The sequence below is a fragment of the Sus scrofa genome, chromosome 14 (assembly GCF_054392235.1).
Source record: "Sus scrofa isolate SSC_HxYL_T2T_F1_AM1 chromosome 14, Sscrofa_HxYL_maternal_Yorkshire_Landrace_v2.0, whole genome shotgun sequence".
Lineage (NCBI taxonomy): Eukaryota > Metazoa > Chordata > Mammalia > Artiodactyla > Suidae > Sus > Sus scrofa.
This window is the reverse complement of record NC_139396.1, coordinates 112323454-112342982: the sequence shown is the minus strand read 5'-3', so window position 1 is coordinate 112342982 and position 19529 is coordinate 112323454. Positions and strand designations below refer to the sequence as shown.

General features: G+C 55.6%; 2 protein-coding genes across 5 annotated transcripts in view; both read right to left on the bottom strand.

The window, feature by feature from the left end:
- Positions 1 to 16107, bottom strand: part of CHAT (choline O-acetyltransferase) — a 62930-nt gene extending 46823 nt beyond the window's left edge. The window contains exons 1-8 of one of the 4 annotated variants that reach the window (XM_084993112.1): positions 15624 to 16107; positions 14706 to 14883; positions 12463 to 12565; positions 9388 to 9579; positions 8582 to 8700; positions 6418 to 6471; positions 3939 to 4119; positions 1891 to 2068 (exon numbers count right to left, since the gene is read on the bottom strand). In XM_084993112.1, coding sequence (XP_084849238.1) covers positions 1891 to 2068; positions 3939 to 4119; positions 6418 to 6471; positions 8582 to 8700; positions 9388 to 9579; positions 12463 to 12528 — 790 coding nt within the window. In that variant the 5' untranslated portion in view covers positions 12529 to 12565; positions 14706 to 14883; positions 15624 to 16107. Of the gene's footprint in view, positions 1 to 1890; positions 2069 to 3938; positions 4120 to 6417; positions 6472 to 8581; positions 8701 to 9387; positions 9580 to 11028; positions 11120 to 12462; positions 12566 to 14705; positions 14884 to 15623 lie in introns of those variants that run through there. The other 3 variants (XM_084993111.1, NM_001001541.1, XM_084993113.1) reach the window with 3 other exon arrangements.
- Positions 16108 to 16437: 330 nt separating this feature from the next.
- Positions 16438 to 19268, bottom strand: SLC18A3 (solute carrier family 18 member A3). Its single transcript, XM_013983446.3, has one exon. It carries the CDS (start codon positions 18410 to 18412, stop codon positions 16826 to 16828), a length of 1587 nt encoding a protein of 528 aa, XP_013838900.2. The 5' UTR covers positions 18413 to 19268; the 3' UTR covers positions 16438 to 16825.
- Between the last annotated feature and the right edge of the window lie 261 nt (positions 19269 to 19529).

Here is a 19529-nt window from a genome sequence, read left to right as displayed (position 1 = left end):
CAGCCCAAGCACTTAGACCCGAGGGCAATCCTGGTCAATCCTGCAGGGAGACGGCTTGGGCCTGGCCTGCTAATAAAGTGGGAAACAGAGGCAATTCTTTTGAGAACTGTCTCTGTCCCTAGAGGGGGAGAAGAGTGGGATCTGATTACACCATGGTCTCCTGAGGGAATTAACTTACTTTGGAGTGATAAGTTATTAATTCCCCCACTTGGCAGTGAGGTTGGGGAGAATGGAGTCGGCTCTTTCACCTTCCCATGGCCCATGCATCCTAAATCTGTGAGAACCAAGCATTTGAAGGTACTCAATAACTAAATGAAAGCAAAATTAATTGGGAAGTGGGAACTAAGTCTGGAGCCCAGTATCCTTAGTGGCTCTTCATTGTTTTATGTAACAAATATAATGGGGCCCTGACTGTGTTTGGCACAGCATATTCAGAAATTAAACCAGATAAGGCTCCTATCCTCCTGGACCTTGTAGCCTGGTGAAGAGGCCAGTAATCGGCATGAATCAAACAAATGAAAAGCTGACTTCAGGGAGTGAGAAATGCAGTCAAGGTGAGAAAACGGGACAAGGGGACAGAGTGTGTGTGGGAGAGGTGGCAGTAGGTGCGGAGGGTTCGAGGAAGGTCTAGGGTGGGACACTTGAGCAGAGCTCTGGATCATACAAGGAGCTAACCAGCCCTGGGGAAGAACTTTCCAGGGAAAGAGAAGGGTCTGTTCCCTGACGGCCCTACCCCCTCTTCCTCCCAGCACGTCTGGCGTGGCCATCTTTGCCAGCCAGACTGCTCTCTTCATGGAGCTGGGCAGGCAGACATGGCCTTGCCCATAGTGGGTCCTCCTGCCTGGATGCTGTCCCTCCCTCTGGCCCCTCTTACTCCCATCAGAGAGCTTTGCTCACGTCCCACCTCTTCCTATAAAGCCTTCTGAAAGCTTCCCAGTTGGAAGGGCTCCCCCCTGAATCCGAAGTCCTGGGGCTGTTATTTGGCACCTGCTGGCTCTATTGCCTTACATGGTTGACACTGCGTTCCTAGATACTTGGATCTGCTCCCCTGTATACACTCTCCTCTTCAATTCCTATCCAGGGGGCTGCTCAGGGCCAGCGGCTTCATTCTCTCTGTCTCTTACACTCCCCAGGCCTAGCCCAAGTCACGGGCTTACAGACACTTGGGGAGTCTGAATGGACTCATGGCTGCACGAAAACCTGAGCGGCAGAGGGAGGCTTACAGAAGTCTCACCTCTCATGCAGGACTCTCTAATGCAGGCAAGAAAGGAAGACTCTCAATCCAGTCCCTGAGAATAGGGCTTACTTTGGATCTGAAAAGTGTTTCCAGAAGGATGATTTGAAACTTTTAAGGCCTCTGCTGGCTTTCTTATGGGAATGCTCAGAAACGTCCATAAGAGCAGCAGGCAGAAGGAGAAGGTCAGCTTGAAGATGAAGAGTTCTAGGACCAAAAACATCACACGAAGGAGGCAGCCAGTCACCCTCCCAGAGGTGGGTTTCATTCCAAGTCTCCATCTGACAGCTCTCCCAGTGACTCGGACCCCTAAACGAGTACCATCCCTGCCAACCAGTAAAATACATCAGCTTCACTGTAGCTGGTCTTCCTCCAGTTCAAAACTCTCCCTCTCTCAATATTCCAGGACATAACTCCGATTCCAGTGCTAGCCAGCCTCACCCAGAATGCTAGAATATCGTCAGGTGAAACACGAGGGTATAAAAGTCATCTTCAGTTTCAAGTCACCGAGGCCAACTGGGGCTGGAGGGAGGCCTGAGTGCCCTGGGCTGTGGCAAATGGGGATGAGGCATGGTGCCCGCCCCTGGAGGAAGGGAGGCCGATGGGCATGAGGAGGATGAGATGAGCGTGGATTCGCGCTGGGCACTGCTGCTAACCTTTCACGAGGACCGTCCTGGCCTCAGCCCACTCGCTCCTCCCGTCTGACGTCAGCAGGCCGATTGGAGGCAAGCGTTCATCCTCGTTGGAAGCCATTCTGACTATCTTTCTCAACTGAGTGAACAGATCCCCCTCACTGAGACGGCGGAAATTAATGACAACATCCAAGACAAAGAACTGTGGGGGAAACAGGTCAAATACGTCACTCAGGGCAGCTGGCCAAGACGTCAGGCCTTCCCTGAGCCTTCACACGGGAGCAGGATGGGGGATGCTCAGGCCCATGGTCCCCAGCATAGGTGATGGTTTGGGAGAGTCACAATGTGGGGACCGGCCCGATGTAGTCCAATGTACCGGACTCCAAGCTGCCCCAAATCAAAGGCCAGATTAAACTTAGCCAAGGAAAGCTCGTTTCTGCAGTTCCTGGTTGACATCAAACCATTATGTTTGTGGGGAATTGAGTAGAAATTGGTACAACTGCTGTTGGAGAGCAGTGTCAATCAAAATCAAAAATGTGCATACTCTGTGATTCAGCAATTGCTCTTATTAATACATACTTTAGCCCAAGGCTTAGAAAAACCTACATTCTTGTGTCATGGAAAACATATAAAGGAATGTGCAAACCAGCCTTGTGGGCAACAGCAAAATGGTGGAGGGAGCCCAGCTTCTCCAGCAGGGGACTGGCTAAGGAAAATGTGGTATATTTGTCCAGCAGTTAAAAGCAATGAACCAGGGACAGATCCCAAACATGCTGGTGAGTGGAGAAAAAAAGCAAGTCAGCAAGTAACACGCAGAGGAAGATTAAAATGGAAAAAGAACACACAAAATGCTCTATGCAGATGTGGGCAAAAACATGTGCCTTGTGTGTGAGGCCTGTGAGTTGTCATTCAGCAGCTCTGAAGCTAGAGCCTTGGGCCTTGTTAAGGGTTTTATTCCTAGCCCCAGGCAGGATCCCTTTTCAGCTGGCTGCCCTGAGTATCTGGTCCCATGCCCTGAGCAGGTACAGGAGTCCTGAGAGCATGCCTGGAAGGCACAGATACTATGGCATGTGGGAGGCTGGGAAATGCTGAGTTTGACTTTTGAATTAAGAGGGAGAAAGGTTCTCGTTTTTGTAGCCAGTCAGGCACAAGGTGGGCTTCGAACCTGGGAATAGGGGCTCTCAGACGGCAGACTTAGGGCTCCTGACTTGGACTGAAAATGTCAGAGGAGCCCAAGAAGGAAGCACTGTAGAACAAATACCAGGGTGGTCCCTGTGGTAGGTGTCAAACTTGGGTTTAATAAAAGAGAACCCAGCTTTTAGTCAGATGGAATATTTTCGTGGAGCCTCGATATTTAGAATATACTGTCTGGTGAGCACGAGTACAGGGTCGAGAGTCCTCACGCTCAGCCTATGCCCTGGGCCCTCAAAGACTCTCGTTTGCTCCCTGGAACCCGGTCTTAGGACCTGAGCTTCAGGGGATGGAGCATGGGCTAGAGACAGTGGCAGACTTAGGAATCCTTCTCATACTCGGACAAGCCACTTAACCTAAGTCTCGTTTCCTCATCTGTCTAGTGGAGGGTCCAAGGCCCCCTTTGCAGGGTCGTCATAGGATCAGATGGGATGAATGTGATTAGGGGCCAAGTCCACGGTCTGGACATGGAAATCGTGACAGTCACGACATGTGTTAAGCTGTCTGTCTGTGTGTGGTCTCCAGGAAGGCGATGGCCTGGGCGTCTGCAAGTGGAAGGGCTGAAAACATGATGGGTCTCATTAACGACCCTCAGTCCATCCAGGCGGTTCTTTGCGCCTGACCTGGCTGGTCAGGGCTGAAATGGGAGCCCATGGAAGACATTCTCAACTGAAGACTCTCCTCCTTCTTAAAATCCAACCAGTGGAGAGAAATGAAACTAACAAGGAATCCAGAGACCCCCCCCCCACCTTGGGGCCACCCTGCCCCAGCTCTGCGTGTGACCCTGGGAAGGGGCTGAGCATCCCTGGGGAAGCAGGAATGGATGAGCACACGTGTGTCCTCCCCAGGCCTGAGCGGTTGCAGCAGCAGGGGCCGCTTACCTGGTTGCAGCAGGCCACGATGACGTGCTCTGGCTCGGGCATGACACTGCTCTTCTGAGCTACCAGGGTGTCCTGGGTGTGGCCAGGGAGCCGGTAAGAGGAGAAAAGCCCATAGTATTGCTTCATACAGAGAGGCTGTCCTGACAGCTGGCCCTTGGCACAGTCAATGGGGATGGAGTGGCTGGAGGGGGAGGCAGGGAATTAGAGTTGGTTCTACCATAATTTGATGAAGCAAAGCAGGGCATGGATGCCAGAACTGCATTAGGTTGGCTGCCAAAGAGCTCAACCCCCTACTTTCTAAAGGGGTGGAGTGCCCCATTTCCACAGCCCCTGGAGACCCTCCAGTGCTCTCCAGCCTCCCTTAGTCTTCTCCACCCAGTCACATGCGCTATGGATCTGGTCACTTCAGCCCCCTGAGCCTTTGCTTATAGTGTTGTGTGCTCGGCAAGGCTTCCCCCCCTCCATCCCCTGCACTCAACTCAAGTGTTTAGAAAACTCCCTCCACTCTTTCAAGAGTCTACTCCTTCATCAACTCTTCTACAGGCCTCTTCTGAGTTCAAGACCAAAAGTTTTCTTTCTCCTGTGGTCTCAGCATGTCTCATGTCCGTCCCTCCTTCCTCCTTCCTTCCCCCACTTCCTCCTCCTCTCTTGCCTTTCCTTCCCCCTTCCTCCTCTTCCTTTTATTCTCTTTCTCTGTCTTTTTCCTCCTTCCTTCCTACCCTCCCCTTCTCTTTCTCTCTCCCTCCCTCTCTCCTTTCCTCCCTTCCTTCCTTCCCTCCTGCCACTCTTTCAGCCACCAAATGTTACTGAGCATTCTCCTGGGCCAGGCACCATACTGGGATCTGGTGATATAGCTGCAGACAAGACCTTAGTTTCCTATTCTAGTGGGGAGCAGGTCTGGGGTATGTAGGTGGGTCAAAGAGAACAAGCAGGTGGTGAGACAGGGGGATGAGACAGGCAGGGCTCAGCAGTAATGAACCTGACTAGTATGCATGAGGATGCAGGTTCTATCCCTGGCCTTGCTCAGGGGGTTAAGGATCAGTGTTGCCATGAGCTGTGGTATAGGTCGAAGACATGGATCTGATCTGGCATTACCGTGGTGTAGGCCAGCAGCTATAGCTCCAATTTGACTTCTGGTCTGGGAACTTCCATATGTCATGGGTGTGGCCCTAAAAAGACAAAAAAAAAAAATCCTGTGTTGTGGGTGTCAGAATTCTGACCCCAGGGTCCAAGCCCTGAGTCACTCTGCCCCCTCCTCTCCAGAGGAATCACCCTACCCTGAAGGAGCTGCAGGTCTGAACCTCCACTCTAAGGCTAGGTAAGACTAAACTGGACCAACTTAAAAAGTGAGTGATGTTAGCTCCTGTGCCTTCCTTGCTCTGCCACCTCTGGGCTGTATGACCACAAGCACAACCCCCTTAACCTCTCTGAGCCTCAGCTTCCTGTCTGTGCAGTGGACACTGCTTAGGGCCCTTCTCTCTGTCTAGCACTGGATGCTCTTATATTACCTGCTTCTGGGGTCCCTGGGTCCCTCACACCTTCTTACTCTCCTGCTGCTCCCAGGCACCTGGTGCTTGGCCAGAAGCGGGGCCTTCTGGAGTTTCCTTCATGGCTCAGCAGTTAACGAACCCGACTAGGATCCACGAGGTTGAGGGTTCGCTCCCTGGCCTCACTCAGTGGGTTAAGGATCTGGCATTGCTGTGAGCTGTGGTATAAGTCACAGACACGGCTCAGATCCTGTGTTGCTGTGGCTCTGGTGTAGGCCGGCAGCTGTAGCTCTGATTGGACCCCTAGCCTGAGAACCTCCATATGCCATGGGTGCAGCCCTAAAAAGACAAAAAAAAAAAAAGAGGGATTTTCCTCCTAAGATCAGTGATACCCACTCTGCTTATGCAGCTCTCTCTAGCTATCAGGACACCCTGTGTCCACTGAGTTAGCTCTCAAGCTTGATGAGGTTGAGGAAACAGGCTCAGAAAGGGGAGACTGTTCCCTTCAAGCAACAAGTAGCAAGGCTGAACTCACCATCACTTCGCTCCAAGGACTTTTCCTTCCCTACTTTTGATGTGCTCTCTAGATTCCTGACACAGTGATCTATAGCATGTGTATATATATGAGGTATGGAGGGAGGGGAACATTTTAAAGAGATCAAGGAGGGAATGTGTTTACCCCGGGAAACGTAGTTGTTAATGGTGGGCCAGATGGGGGAAAGGTCATTCTGATGCTAGGGAAGTGTGTGTGTGTGTGTGTGTGTGTGTGTGTGTGTGTGTGTGTGCGTGCACGCGTGCGCACGCACGCGCACACACAGGCACACGAGCGTGAGGTTATTTGCTCTGTGATGGGCGCAGCCAGGAACGCAGAGCTGAACACAGACAAGGTCCCTGCCCTCTGGGAGCTCTTTGTCTGATGTGGCAGGGAGACCGATGAATCAACAGATTGTGCCAGAACAGAGCACTGCCCTTCCCAGTGGGCTCACTCCTACCTGTCCAGCAGGGCCTTGTAGCTGAGCACACCAGAGATAAGGTTGGCTGCAAACCTGCAGAGAGACATGAGACAAGACGCCTTAGTTTCTCCTCTTCCTGACCTAGGCTCCCTCCCTTCCTCCATCCTTCAGCTCCCTCCCTCCTTCCCTTTCTTCTTCCTGCATCCCTTCTTTCTTCTGTTCTCTCTACCCCCCTGTTCCCTTCCCTCCTCCCTCCTCCCTCTGTCTCTCCCAAATTCATGGACAACCCACCAGATGCCTGGCTTGGTGGTGCCCTAATCAGATCGGATTCCTGCTGCGCCACCCCCACCCCCATGCCCTCAATCCTTCACAAACCTTAGATTAAAAATGGTCCTGATCACAGATGAACCTAGGCACAGAATGTGGAGAGCAGACTCTCGTGGTTGCCAAGGGGGAGGGGAGCTTGGGGTAGGCAGATGCAAACCATTACATTGAGAATGAATAAGCAATGAGAGCCTACCTTACAGCACAGGCAACTATATCCAATCTCTTGTAACAGAACATGATAGAAGATAATGTCAGAAAAAGAATGTATATGTGTGTATGATTGGGTTACTTTGCTGTACAGCAGAAATGGACAGAACACTGTAAATCATCTATAATAAAAATTTTTTTTTGCCTTTTTTGTCTTTTTAGGGCAGCACCCATGGCATATGCAGTTTCCCAGGCTAGGGGTCTAATTGGAGCTGTTGCTGCCAGTCCATGCCACAGCCATGGCAACACCAGATCTGAGCCATGTCTGCTACCTACACCACAACTCACGGCAATGCCAGATCCTTAACCCACTGGGTGAGGCCAGGGATCGAACCCACAACCTCATGGTTCCCAGTTGGATTCGTTTCCACTGTGCCATGATGGGAACTCCTATAATAAAAATTTAAAAAAAAAAAAAGGTCCTAAGGAGAGAACTGTGAGCAGGAGAGGAAACTGGAAGGTGAATGAGGAGGAGGACGGAGAGGAAGCCAGGAGAGGCCACAGAATAGGCAGGAGAGGGCTGGACAGTGAGGGGTGGTGGAGTTCTTCCAGGGGAAAGCCTGTGCGTGCTAGGGCTGGACTGGACCAAGACCCCCATGGTTTTGGGAAATCCAGTCTCCTGGGAAAAGTCAGTAATTTGGTCCTGTTATTGTTAATGAAAAGGAAAGCGGGTGCTGAGGGCTGGAGGGGGTGGCATCAGAGAACTATGCCACGGGACTGCATCATCCTAATCGCCCAAGGATGATGAGCCTGGCTGGCTTAATTGCATCAGGAGAGAAGCACCCCCCCTTCTATGTAATTTTGAGAACTGTTTCCAGGAGTCATTCATCTGTCTGCCCACTTCCTTCTGCCCAGGAAAGGCCAGGCTGCAGCAGAGGGGGAAGGCTGCCCCTGGCCTGCAGGTTAGTTGGGCTGGTTTTGGTGAGGAAGGAGGCAGGCAGGGTTGAGCCCTGCCCCGAGGCTGAGGTGGGCCGTGCCTCCTGTTTTTTAACTCCTTCTGAACTCTGCCCACGCTGTGCCACCTTTGGTCTTGAGGCCAGAGACCTGTGTTTGTCTCTGAGAGACTCCAGCAAGGAGACCCCCACCCCTTGCCCCACAACCCCTGCTGCAAAAAGGGCCCCTCCATAGTCATCAGTGGTTCCTGAGACCATTCCAGCAGCTCAGTGAGCTCTGAAATTGCAGCAGATGGCAGAGACTCTGGTGGCGGCGGCTGGTGGGAAAGAACCATTTCCACCCCCTCGGAGTCTCTGGTTAGAGCTGGGGGCTGCAGGACAGTAGAGGCCCAGCCCTCTGAGATAGCCTGGGGCAGTGTGTCTCAGGAACAAGCCCCAGCCTCAAGTACTGGTGCAATCAGAAGGTATAGGCTTCCTCCCAGGGCCTCAACTGGGTCCAGACTGCCACAGGGACACCTAGGGGACCATGGCTTCCAGTAGGGCCCACCCCAAATATATACATTCAAAGGCAGATCCTGCATTTGTTACGCATGTGCCCCTCACCTTTCTGACCTCCTTTCTGACCCCATGGCCTAGACGGGCCACTGTCTCAGGGTCATTTGGCCTCAGAAAGTTCAGGACGGCACAAGTTCTGGCCTTTCCTTCCTGGTGCTGAAGCCAGGCCCCCTCCTTCAGGCAGACTCCCGAGCTGTGAGCCCGGAGCCTGGTGGCCTCACCTTAGCTGGTCATTGGTGTCTTGGAAGTGCTGCCGGGCAAAAATCACAGCTGGGCTGGAGTTGACAGGCAGGGCCAGACGGTTATTGAGATACATGTCGTTCAGCCAGTACTCAGACACCTGCCAGGGAAGGTGGGGAAGGGCGCCATTACCTGTGATGCTCGCACACACGCCTTGCCTGTGGAGTGCACCAGTCCCGTCCTAATGACCTCAAAGGAAAATAGGGACTCTTCACTGGATCATGCACTTTTTCCATTCATTCATTTCACCGAGCCTCAGTTATGTGCTTGGGCCTCTGTCCTCCCTGGTCCACCATGCCTGTGCTTCAGCTCTGGCCCATACTATCTCCTTTTTCCCACCCCAGTGTTCCTCCTGGTTGTTTGATGCTTCACCCACGTCCCCTGCCTGCCCCTGTTTTTCACCCCTCTCTGCTTCCCTGACCTCATCGCCATCCTCCGCTGCCCCCATTCCTGCTACTCATCTGCCCCCTATTACTGCCCCCTATCTGCCCCTCCCTGTCCCCCATCCTTATCCCTACCTGTCCTCCATCCCTGCACCCTGTCTCTCTGTCATCCCATCTCTATTCCCATCTGTTCCCTCTCTGTTCCCAACCCTATCCCCCACCCCAATCTTGTCTGTCCTTCACTCTTGCTCTCTGCTATCCCTCTGGCTCTTCCCCATGCCTTATCGTCCATTTGCCCCATCTTTGTCACCAACCTGCCCCTCATCCAGATCCTTCTGTCTCCATATTTGCCTGCTGTACCCCGCCCCATGGAGTCCTTGTCTGCCCCTCTCAGCAGTTCTTACCCAGTTAGCTGTCTGCTCCTGCCGTTCCAGGAGCTTCTGCTGCAGGGTCTCGCCAAGGCCACCAGGGGCCCCAAACTGCTGCACAATGGCCTGGCTCCTCCTAAATTGCTCCTCAGGTACCAGGTGCTGCATGCACCGCAGGTAGGTGGCCAGGGTCTGCTGCAATGGGGGCACAGGGAGTTTGGGCAGCCCCTGGAAGAGAAGGTTCACAGGGTTTCATGCTTGCCCTTATGTGTGGTCTGTGCCTGTCACCAGATTGATCCCCTGTGTCTGTCTCTATCTGCCCCATCCTTGTTCCCTATCCTGGGACTCATCTGTTTCTAGGGCTCAGCTCAGCAGAATTATGGACTTAGGTAGCTCCTACTTGCTTTCTCCTACACCCCAGGTCTGCCTCTGGGAGAGGACACAGTGCAGAGGAAAAGACCTTGATACTGACACCAGACAGACCTGGGTTCATGGCCTGACCCTCCTGTGGACCATCTGTGGGATCCTGAACAAATAACCCCTATCTCTGTGCCTCAGTTTCCTCCCCTGTAAAATGGGGGTAGTAATTTATACCTCTCACAGCATCAAAGAGACCATAGATGTGCTTATAAAGCATAAAGAATGAGTCTAAGATGAAATAGTCCTGTCACTCATATTGACTGCTGGCCATTCTTAATTTAGGAACTTTTCCCAACTGGGGCTCCACAACCCAATTGATCTCTGAACCCAAAGGGTGTGACTGAATCCAAAGGGTGAGGTTTGGACAGGTGAAAGAGGGTGAGAGGTATAGTTCGCTGCTTGTCCTAAGGGCCAGAATTCTGCATGGTATTTTCTAGAAAGGTGACTCATGCCCTAGACTCCTTGTTAAAATCCCTCTCAGTTATGAAACCCAGGTAAGGGCATTTAGTTCCACATAGGTATGGGGAGGGAGTGGGGGTGGGGATTGCAATGGAAGTCCTTCCTTTCTTAATCCCTCCAAGCTTCAGCTTCCTCATCCATAAAACATAAATAACAATTCCCACCTTAGAGGGGCACAGAGAGAAAATTAAATAAGGGAAACTATTAGCCCCAAGTAGACACATCATAAAATGTTGTGATGTTACTATCTTTATCCCTCTGGGGGGATTCCTAATAGAAAACCCATAATACCTGAGGGCCCCCAGAGTGTCTCAAGAGTCTGAGCAGAACTCCCCACCAATGTCCTCCTGATTTGGGTTTCTCCGTTAATCAGCTTGGTCACTCTGGCTTCTCCTGTGTGTGTTCAACAATTATGGCTTTGCCTGCGCAGGGATTTTTGTCCTATTTTCAGATGAGGAAGCTGAGGGCCAGAGAGAGGAGAGACTAGTAGTCCAAGGTCATCCAGCCATTCGAAGGCAGAGGCCGGACCTGAAGTCTGGTCCTCCCACCGCCCTTCTACTCTTTCCTCTGGCCGTTCTCTCCCTTGTTCTCTTTTCCATTTCCATCCCTCCTTTTCCTTTTCCTCACTTAGCTGGTCACAATCAGAAATCGCTGCTTTTCATGTTATTACTTAAACTTCACAAAGTTGGCGGACAGTGAGCTGCCTTCTTTCAGGGGTTTCTCCTCTGTGGGCTGGTGGAGACAGTGAATTTCCACCTCGGCCAGGCTGCGGAGTGAAGGGGTCCTTTGAAGGCTTACCTGTGTTTTGCTCCTGCTGCTGCTGCTGCGGCTGCTGCTGCAGGAACTGGACAGACCCCATCACCCTCAGACGCCCTGGGCGGAAGGGACCCCGAGTGCGAGTACGCAGAGCGCGCATGTGCCGGAGCGCATGCGCTGATGAGTGAATGGGCTCCGCCTGTCTGAGCCTGTATCTACAGTTCACTGACCTAGGCGGAGGAAGGCAGATGGCAGTGTGGTGGATGGGCTGTCTCTGCCCTGAGGAGCACTCAAGGACGGGTCTGGGCAGCAGTCCAGTTTGCCCAGCCCACTCTTAGAGAGCCAGGACCAGCCTCCCCACCTAACCACTCTGGTTCCTTTTTCCTTCTCTTGAGGTCTGGGGGTCCTTGTGATGGATGAGTGGGAGGCAAACACCTACAAAAAGCTCAGTCCAGCTGGTGGTCTGGCTAAGAGTGCCGGCAGGTCTGGCTGGAGCCCCTGCTAGAAACAGGCTACCCTTCTTCGGGACTCTGACTCAGCCTGCCTGACTCTGACTCTGTCCCAGAGAATCAGTGAAGGGTAAGAAAGAGAGAGGCAGGAAGTAAATCTCTGCTCAAATGTCTTACCCCTTAGGGCTCTTCCTAGACTTATGGACTTCTGGCTTTGCCTGGGTACAGGGGCAGGGACTTCTACAAATCAGGGTCTTTGGGCCCTGGGGTCTCAGATAAATAAACATTTCTGGGCAGTTCATGTGAGCCACACCCTGGGCTGAGCCCAGGGACAATGGAGAGACAGGGCCTGCTCTCAAGGTGGCCACAGTCCAAAAGGAGGGACAGACCAGAGGCAACAACAGAAGTGTTTGTTGGACAATGTGGTGAGCAACTTCAAGGAGAGATGCCCTTGATCTCCCTGATCAGAGTTCTGATCAGGGGTTGGAGTAAAGAGGTGTCAAAAAGAGGGACCAACATGTGCAACAACCTGAAGATCAGATATGTTGCTCTATCTACATTGGAAGGTGAGTTGGGGTGGGAGGAGGGGCAGCATTGTCCCAAACCAGCAGAGAAGATGGTGCTTTAAAGGCTGGGACTAGGATGGGACAAGGCTTAGATTCTAGAATCCAGCCTCATCCTAAGGCAACTCTATTAGGCTCAAAGCCATTGGAAGGAGAGTGGAGGCCCTGAGAGAAAAGAGAATACCCGGCCCAGGTCAAGGGCTTGCCCTGACTTTGGGGCTTAGAAGTGTGAGCTGTCAGCATTCTCTCAGTATCCCCTGAAGCTACTCCCAGACCCTCCAGGCCCTCCTGGGCTCCTCAACAAACTTGGGGCAGCTCTGCAGTGTGGACTTCGTGCACAGGAGAGTGCAGGACTGGGGGTCAGGCAAGCGTTGGGGGCCGATCTCACTCAGGAATGTTCTGGAAGCAAAGGCTTCTGAGTAGGGAGAGCAGGGATGAGAGAGAGAGCTCCAAACATCACTCACAGGCTCCTCCTCACTGCTGGGACTTTTTGCTGCCATCTTAGGGGGAGTTTTTTCCAGGATGGGCATCTTGATGACTCCTGATTGGGGAAGCAGAGATGCAGACCTGAGGACCAAGAAGCAGAGAAGCATCAACATGACAGCCACCTAGACCTGCCATGGACCCTTCACCTTCCACCGCCTGGCACCCTGCCCCTGCCCTATGAGGAGGCCAAAGCTGGGCAGGAGTATTCAGGAGCTTGGCTCCAATCTTCTAACTTCCAGACCAGTTCCCCTGACCATAGTGTCCTCTTTGAGCTTCCATTAGGAGACGGTGGGGCCTGAAGTGAGCCTTCACCTGGCCCTTGTTCCACAAGACTGCTGTCATCCAGGCTCAGCTGATCCCTCCCCCCCAACAACCACCACCAGAGCAATGTGGGAGGGAGCAGGGCTGGGCTTGCTCACTCCAAATCCATGGGGTCATTGGCTGAGCACTTGCGTTGTTCCTGCCTGGCACCGATAGATATGTGCTTTGCAGATTAAAATCTCTTTTTCCCACCAGATTGTGCGCTTCTTCAGGGCAAGACTATACCTGCCCTGTTCAGTGCTTTACCTCTGGTCCCCAGCCCTTCCCTGGCATGGGGTAAAATCAGTGTTGGGTAGCTAAGTATAAGGAATGCATGTGTGCATGAATGAATACAATGTCCTCCAAGGCGCTGGGCTCCAGGAGGCACTCTAGGCTGATGGGAAACTGGCCTGTGGCCAAAACAGGGAGGACCCTGTTGGATGGGCTGTGAATTAGGTAGTCTTTGGTCTGCAGGCTCCCAGTATAGGTGGCATGGGAATACTGAAAGAGGTGGTACAGGGAAGCTGAGCTGCTCAGGCCCTTAGGCCCCCTTGAATAGGCCTGGAGAGAGGTGGATTAATTTTCAAGGTGCGGTAGAAGTGAGCCAGGCCAAAAGGGCCAAAAGCCAGTTTTAAAGCTAGTGGGGCCCAACCTCTTCCCAGAGATCACCTGCATAGGCATAAACACCTACCCATAGTTTCTGCTCATTTATCCCCATTCTTTCCTAAGAGCCTAAAGCTACAGCTTACTCCATTCCACCTCACCACCTTACCCCCAACCCCGGACAGGCAAAGTGAGAGAGTGGGAGCTGGGTGCAAAGCACAGCTGACCCAAAGACAGAGCATCCAGAAAGATGGATAATCCTAGCCCAGGGGTAGAGGAGCCCAGGGTTGCCTGGCAGCACTGGGCAAAGAATGTGGAGTCCTCACTGGCCCTGGAGTGCGGCAGAGGGGTGGGGGTGGGGGGCTACTCACTGCAAAGCAAAAGCAGCAGCAGCAGCAGCATCCCGGTGAGAGTCAATCCCAGCACAATGGAGTTTTGAGGGGGTGACGAGGCCACGGTCAAGTTGGTAAAGACCCGACAGACAGTGTGGCTAATGTGTCCTCTTGCTCTGGCTCCCAGCCACAGCGGGAAGATACCAGTCAAGCCTCAGAGACCTCATGTCTCAGAGAGAGACACAAGATTGGAGTAGGATGGTTTTGTGTGTACCAAAGGGAAGGGCCTGATCCCTGCCTGCCAGGTGTTCTTTCTCTTTGGCTCTCAGGCTGGCACCTAAAGGGTGTATATGTGTTTGTGTCTTTCTGTGTCAGTTTGGTGCCCTCCAGTCCATGCTTCTGCCAGCCTAGTTTCTGAAGGATGCCTGGAGGGGGTCTCTGCTCTGCCCCAGAGGCCCAAACCCAGCTTAGCCCTGGGGCGATTGGCTGTTGGCATGCTCCAGGGACTCACTGCGACCACGCTGACAGCCCACCCCCTGCCTCCACCAGAGTCTGAGAGAGGCGGATTCCAGCCAATTACCTCAGCCTGTCAGCATGAGACCTGCAGACCCTCTTACTACGCACAGGAAGTGCAGACCCTGGCGTTTAGCAGTTGGGGGTCCATGAGAAGTGTGGACATCCACGTGGAGCCGTAAAGCCCTGAAGCCCTGACAGTCAAGCCTGTCCAAGCCCTTTCTCTTTAACTTCTCATTGTCCAGCTTGCTCCCCGTCTCCCCGTGTCCAGACCCTGGGTAGAAAAACGGAGCCACGGAATCCCACTCTCCTGGCGGTGCCCCCCGACGGCCTCTGCCGTTCAGGACTGGGAGGATTCCGCGGGTTCTGGAGATTCTCGGCCCCGCGCTGTCCCCGGACGGAGCCTCCCTCCGCGGCTCTCTGCTCCTAAGCGCCGCTCCCCGCCCTGTGCTCCGCCAGCCAGCCCTTCTCACCTGCTCTCCTGGGCTCTGCTGCCTCGGCCGCCGCTGCACCACACCAAGCAGAACTAGGGGCTAGAATGTGAGCCGGAAGGGATTCGGGGGGCGCATCAGCAGTGCGGGGGTAGGGGCTGCTCCCTCTGCTTGAGGTAGAGCCTCCGACGTCGCCGGGTCCCCGAGGCCTCGCGACTGGCTGCGAGAGAGACGGCCGCGCCAGTTCCCTCCCCTCTTTCCTCCTGTTCCTCCTCCCTCCCCTTTCTTCCTTTTCCTCCCTCCCCCAGCCCCACCCCTACCTCTCTCCCTCTCCATCCTCCGTTCCCCGCACCCCTCTGCCTTCCGGGACCCCACCTCCCGGCCCCCATCCCCCGCTGACGGCTTCCCGGAGGAGCTCGAGCTCTCGCAAAGGCATCAGAATCCAGGCCGGAGAAGGGGGTGCAGAACACTGCTTCGCTGGTGCCCATCGCCCTCAGCCCAGCCTTCCCTATTCCCCCGCACTCCCCCAACCCCTTTTTCCCAGCCCTGGCTGCGTCTGGAGAGCCCTGGGGAGGGTTCAGTCTGGGTAAATCTGTGCCCTCCCCACCGTCTAGGGCAGGCTCAAACCCTATTACTGACGATAATAATAACAGTAATAAACCTGTTTGTTGATCACTGCGGGTCCCTCTTTTATATTCCCACTCATCCAGTCTGGCATTATGAGGAATATGCGGGAGAAAGATCTGGGGATGCTTAGAGACATGCAGGCAGAGGCAGACACTCCTCCCAGACAAAGCATCCCTCCCCCCCTTTAGATCCTTACACCAGAACACACACAGACAGACCCACCAAAACAGACCCTGCCCAAACAGACACGCAACCGGACACTTAAACCAAGAACAGACGTGCACACACGAGCAGTGCAGACCCCTACAGACGTTGTCTAATACAGAGGCGTACCCCAACACAGTGGCCTCTCCATGCCGGAATCAGAGGACTCTGCGGCCTGGACCCAGGTTGCAGGTCTGGGAGTGGTGCACAAACGCCAGTCTGGGACTCTGGGTACGCGCTGTCAAGGTGGGGAGACTTCTCTGACAGCCCTAGGGGGCTGCTTCAACTCAGGACCGAGTAGGGTAGGGGTTGGTACCAGCTCGCACACTCGCACACTCTCCAGCCCCCACTCAAACCTGTACATCCAGGACACAGCGGAAACACCGGCAACTGCTTCCCTACTGCTCTGTAGGATAGAGCCTAGGTCTCTAACGAACACACCCACTTCACACACGCGCGTTTCCAGAAATCGAGCCCTTTAAAATGGGGCTAGTTTTTCTTTTCGCTGCCCATAACAGCTCGGTTCCAATTTCCTTTCGAAGCCTGGACGGGGCAGGCTGCCAGACTCGAAGGGAAGCCCAGCTTGGGCTCCCTGGAGCTCTGTAGCTGATTCAGGGAGTGTCCTCAAGGGGTGGGGCCAGCGCACCCGGAGGGAGCGGGTCCTCAGGCTCCCCCGGGTGGCGCCCTGGGGCGCTGCGCCGGGCCTGGGGTGGGGGAAGGGCTATTGCGCGCTGAGGGCTCCGTGTACACTAGGGTGTTCTTGAATGAGAGCCCTTGTTGGGTTTGCTTATTTCCTATCACCTTTTCCAGGTAGCGAAAGAGCCACAGGCTTCCTACGTGGCCGCTGGACTGAGACCCGGATTGGGTCTAGACCCAGCTCACCCTCCCCTCTGCCCTAGCCCCTTGCCCGGCCGCCCACCCCCATCAGTAAAGAGACTCGGTCTCATACAGATATAGTTTATTGATTCGGCCCGGAGGTGCAGCGGGCCAAGTTGGCATTGGGAGATAAGGAAGGAAGGACAGACAGAGGCACAGCTCCACACCCGGGAGCCCCGAGGTGGCGGCCCGGGCGCCTCATCTCTTCCAGGAGCACATCAATTCACGTGCCTCGGTGCTCCACGCCCCATTGGACACAGAAAAGCTCAAAGAGAAGGGACTTGGACAGGGGAAATAAAGACAGAGGAGGGGCTAGGGTACTCGCTGGAGGGGGCGGGTCCTGAGCCTCAGCTGGCCAGGGTGCTCACAGAGCAGCCACCTTGACCCAAGGATAAGGGTGGGGTCTGGGGAGGGGGTGGGTAGTGGGTTGGTGGCCTGGAGGAGGAGCGGGGCTGCTAACTGCGGGCATAGTAGTCATAGTCGTCCTCACACTCATCAAAGGGGCCAGGCGGACTGCCAGGTGCTCCATCCCGGTCGGACACAGGGCGCTCCCGCAGGCGCACAGCATCGTACAGACCCTGCGGCGGCTCATCCAGCAGCACGTCGCGTTCGGAGCGAGAGCGCTTCAGGAGGCCCACGTTGCGCAGCAGCAGTAGGACAGGCGCGTAGAGGAGGTTGGCCAAGCCCATGCCAAGGCTAAGCTGCGTAAAGCCAAGAGAATGCACGATGTGGCCCGCCACTATGGGCCCCAGCGCATAGGCCACGGAATAGGAGATGTCGGCGATGGCGTAAACGCTGCCGTAGACCGAGACGTGGCGCACGTCCACGAGAAAGGCGAGGGTGGGCAGCAGCGCAGTGTCCACCAGCGCAATGCCAAAGCAGAGGCCGCAGAGCGAGACTACTAATGGTGCGAAGGAGCGGCAGGCAGGCACCAAGCATGAGCTGGCGCCGATCACTGCCAGCCCGAACGCCCCGTATAGCCATTGCAGGTGCGGGTAGCGCGCTGCCAGTCGCACTGTGAGGTAGACGCCTAGCAAGTGTGGCACGAAGGCCGGCAGCCAGGCCATGCCCGTCTCCAACTCAGACGCCGCCATCGTGTGCTTCATCCACGTGGCGATGGTGGGCTCGAGAAAAGCTAGGGGGATGTTGCATGTCGTGAGCGCGCCTGCAACCACGGCTATGTAGGGGTCCAACATGAGACGGTGGATAGGCGTGCCCACTGGCAGGTTGGCCCGCGCCCGTGCTGCAGCCGAGAAGGGCTTAGCTACCGCCAGCAGCAACAGGGCGTCGAGCAGCGAAACCGTGGCGAGCACCAGAAAAGGCGCGGGCTTGCCCGCGAACTTGTGGAGGAACCCCCCGAAGGGCGGCGCCACTAGGCTTCCGAAGCTGATGAAGGCCAGCGCCAAGCCCAGAGCGCGACTGCGCTCGGGCTCCTCGGGATACTTGTCGGCGATCATAGCGATGCCAGACGTATCCGCAAAGGCGGAACCCAGACCTTGCAGACTGCGCGCAGCAAAGAGCGTCGCGTAGTCCTCCGCGAAAGCAAACATCACGGTAGAAGCGAACAGTACCCCCAAGCCCATAAGCAGCGGCAAGTCATAGCTCATGCGGTCGATGAAGGTCCCGCTCAAAGGGTTCACTAGCAGTTGCAGGATGGCCTTGGAGGCAAACAGCGCCCCGATCTTCACATCTTCGCTGTCTTCGGGATAGTGGGGCTTCACTGTAGAACCCGCTGGCGTCGCGGCCGTCGAGGACTCTGAGGTGTTGGCCATGTTGGCACTGGCATTGGCCGGAGTAGTCGGTAGCAAGATGGGCGCGTTCACTTTGGAAGTCGGGGTGGGGTTTTCGTTGGCCGCACTTATGTAGTAGGGTACGATGGGCACAATGACCATGTACAGCATGTTGTCCAGGAACAGCGCCACGCACACGATGACCAGCACCAGGCGCCGCTGCCGCCGGGGATCTTGCAGCGCCGCGCCCACCACCTCCGACAGCTTGCTGGCTGCCGCCGGGGCCTGACCCGCCGGCGCCACGGCTTCCATTGCCCCCACCCTGTGGCTCTTCCGAAGACGCTTTGGTCTGGGCCGGGAGCGGGCGCCCTGCAGTGCCGAGAGGAGGGCGCGGTACTTCGGGGGACTCTGCGCTCCGGGAAAGGCAAGGGCCCTGTCCCGCGAGGCGCGGCCGCTGTCGCAACCGAGCCCCGGACCCGCCGCCGCTGGGCTCAGGGGCGGTCAGGAAAGGAGGGCGTGCCGAGGGGCCGGGGCCGGAGACTGAGCACGCTGCGCCTTGGGCGCGCCGGGAGTCACCCCCGCAGCGCTGAGAGGCCGCCCGCGCGGGCCGAGGGACATGCTGCTGCCGCCCGCCCGCCGGCTCGCTCGCCCCGCCGCTCTCCCCTCCCCTCGCGTCGGCTCTTGCCTCCTCCTCCGCCGCCTACTCTTTTTTTCCTTTACACTCGGGGCTGTGACGCGGTGAGTCTCGGCCCCCGAGTGGTGCCCGGGCCACTTGCGTCGCTCATGCTAATGCGACGTCGGCTGGGCGGGGGCTGGGGGCGGGGCGCTGTCGGGAGGGGGTCCCCTCCCCAGATGCGCCGCGGCTGGAAGCCCCAGTAAAGGGTCTCAATGCAGAAAGAGTCTTGGCCAAGCCCCTGAGGAAGGGTGCGCCTCGCGACAAGCGGGCTCTCTACCCCTGCAGTTCTAGGACTCGTGGGGTCCGCGCCCGTTCTTCTCCCCGCGGAAGGGGGCGCACAGCAGCCGCTCCTCCCCGGACCCTCGGGAAAGGTAGCGTAGGGGGCTCCAGATCTCCTCCTCAGCCTGGATCTCGGCGCACAGCGGGCAAGGAGTCCCCGAGGTGAGCCGTGGTTGCGTCCATCTGTTCTCGCAGCTGGAAGGTGAGGCAGTGAGGGGCGAGGAGGGATGATTCCCCCCAACCCTTTCTCTGGCCCCGCCCCCTGGCCCCTTCCACGCTGGGGAAGGGAGGGGGAGGCAAGAGACTGTTGGACAGGTTCCGACCTACCAGCCCTTTGGGAGAATGTCACAGCAGAGAATTCCTGACTATGAGCATCTGCGGATTTAGGGGAGAAGTCGCCTGTCCCCGCCCAGGGCCCCCGGAATATCAGCCATGCCCCGCCCACTCTTCCGAATTCCTCACCACCCTCTCCTA

Bases quoted from the DNA above. Each gene is read 5' to 3' on its own strand.
- SLC18A3 (XM_013983446.3), bottom strand. From the start codon at position 18,412: ATGGAAGCCGTGGCGCCGGCGGGTCAGGCCCCGGCGGCAGCCAGCAAG.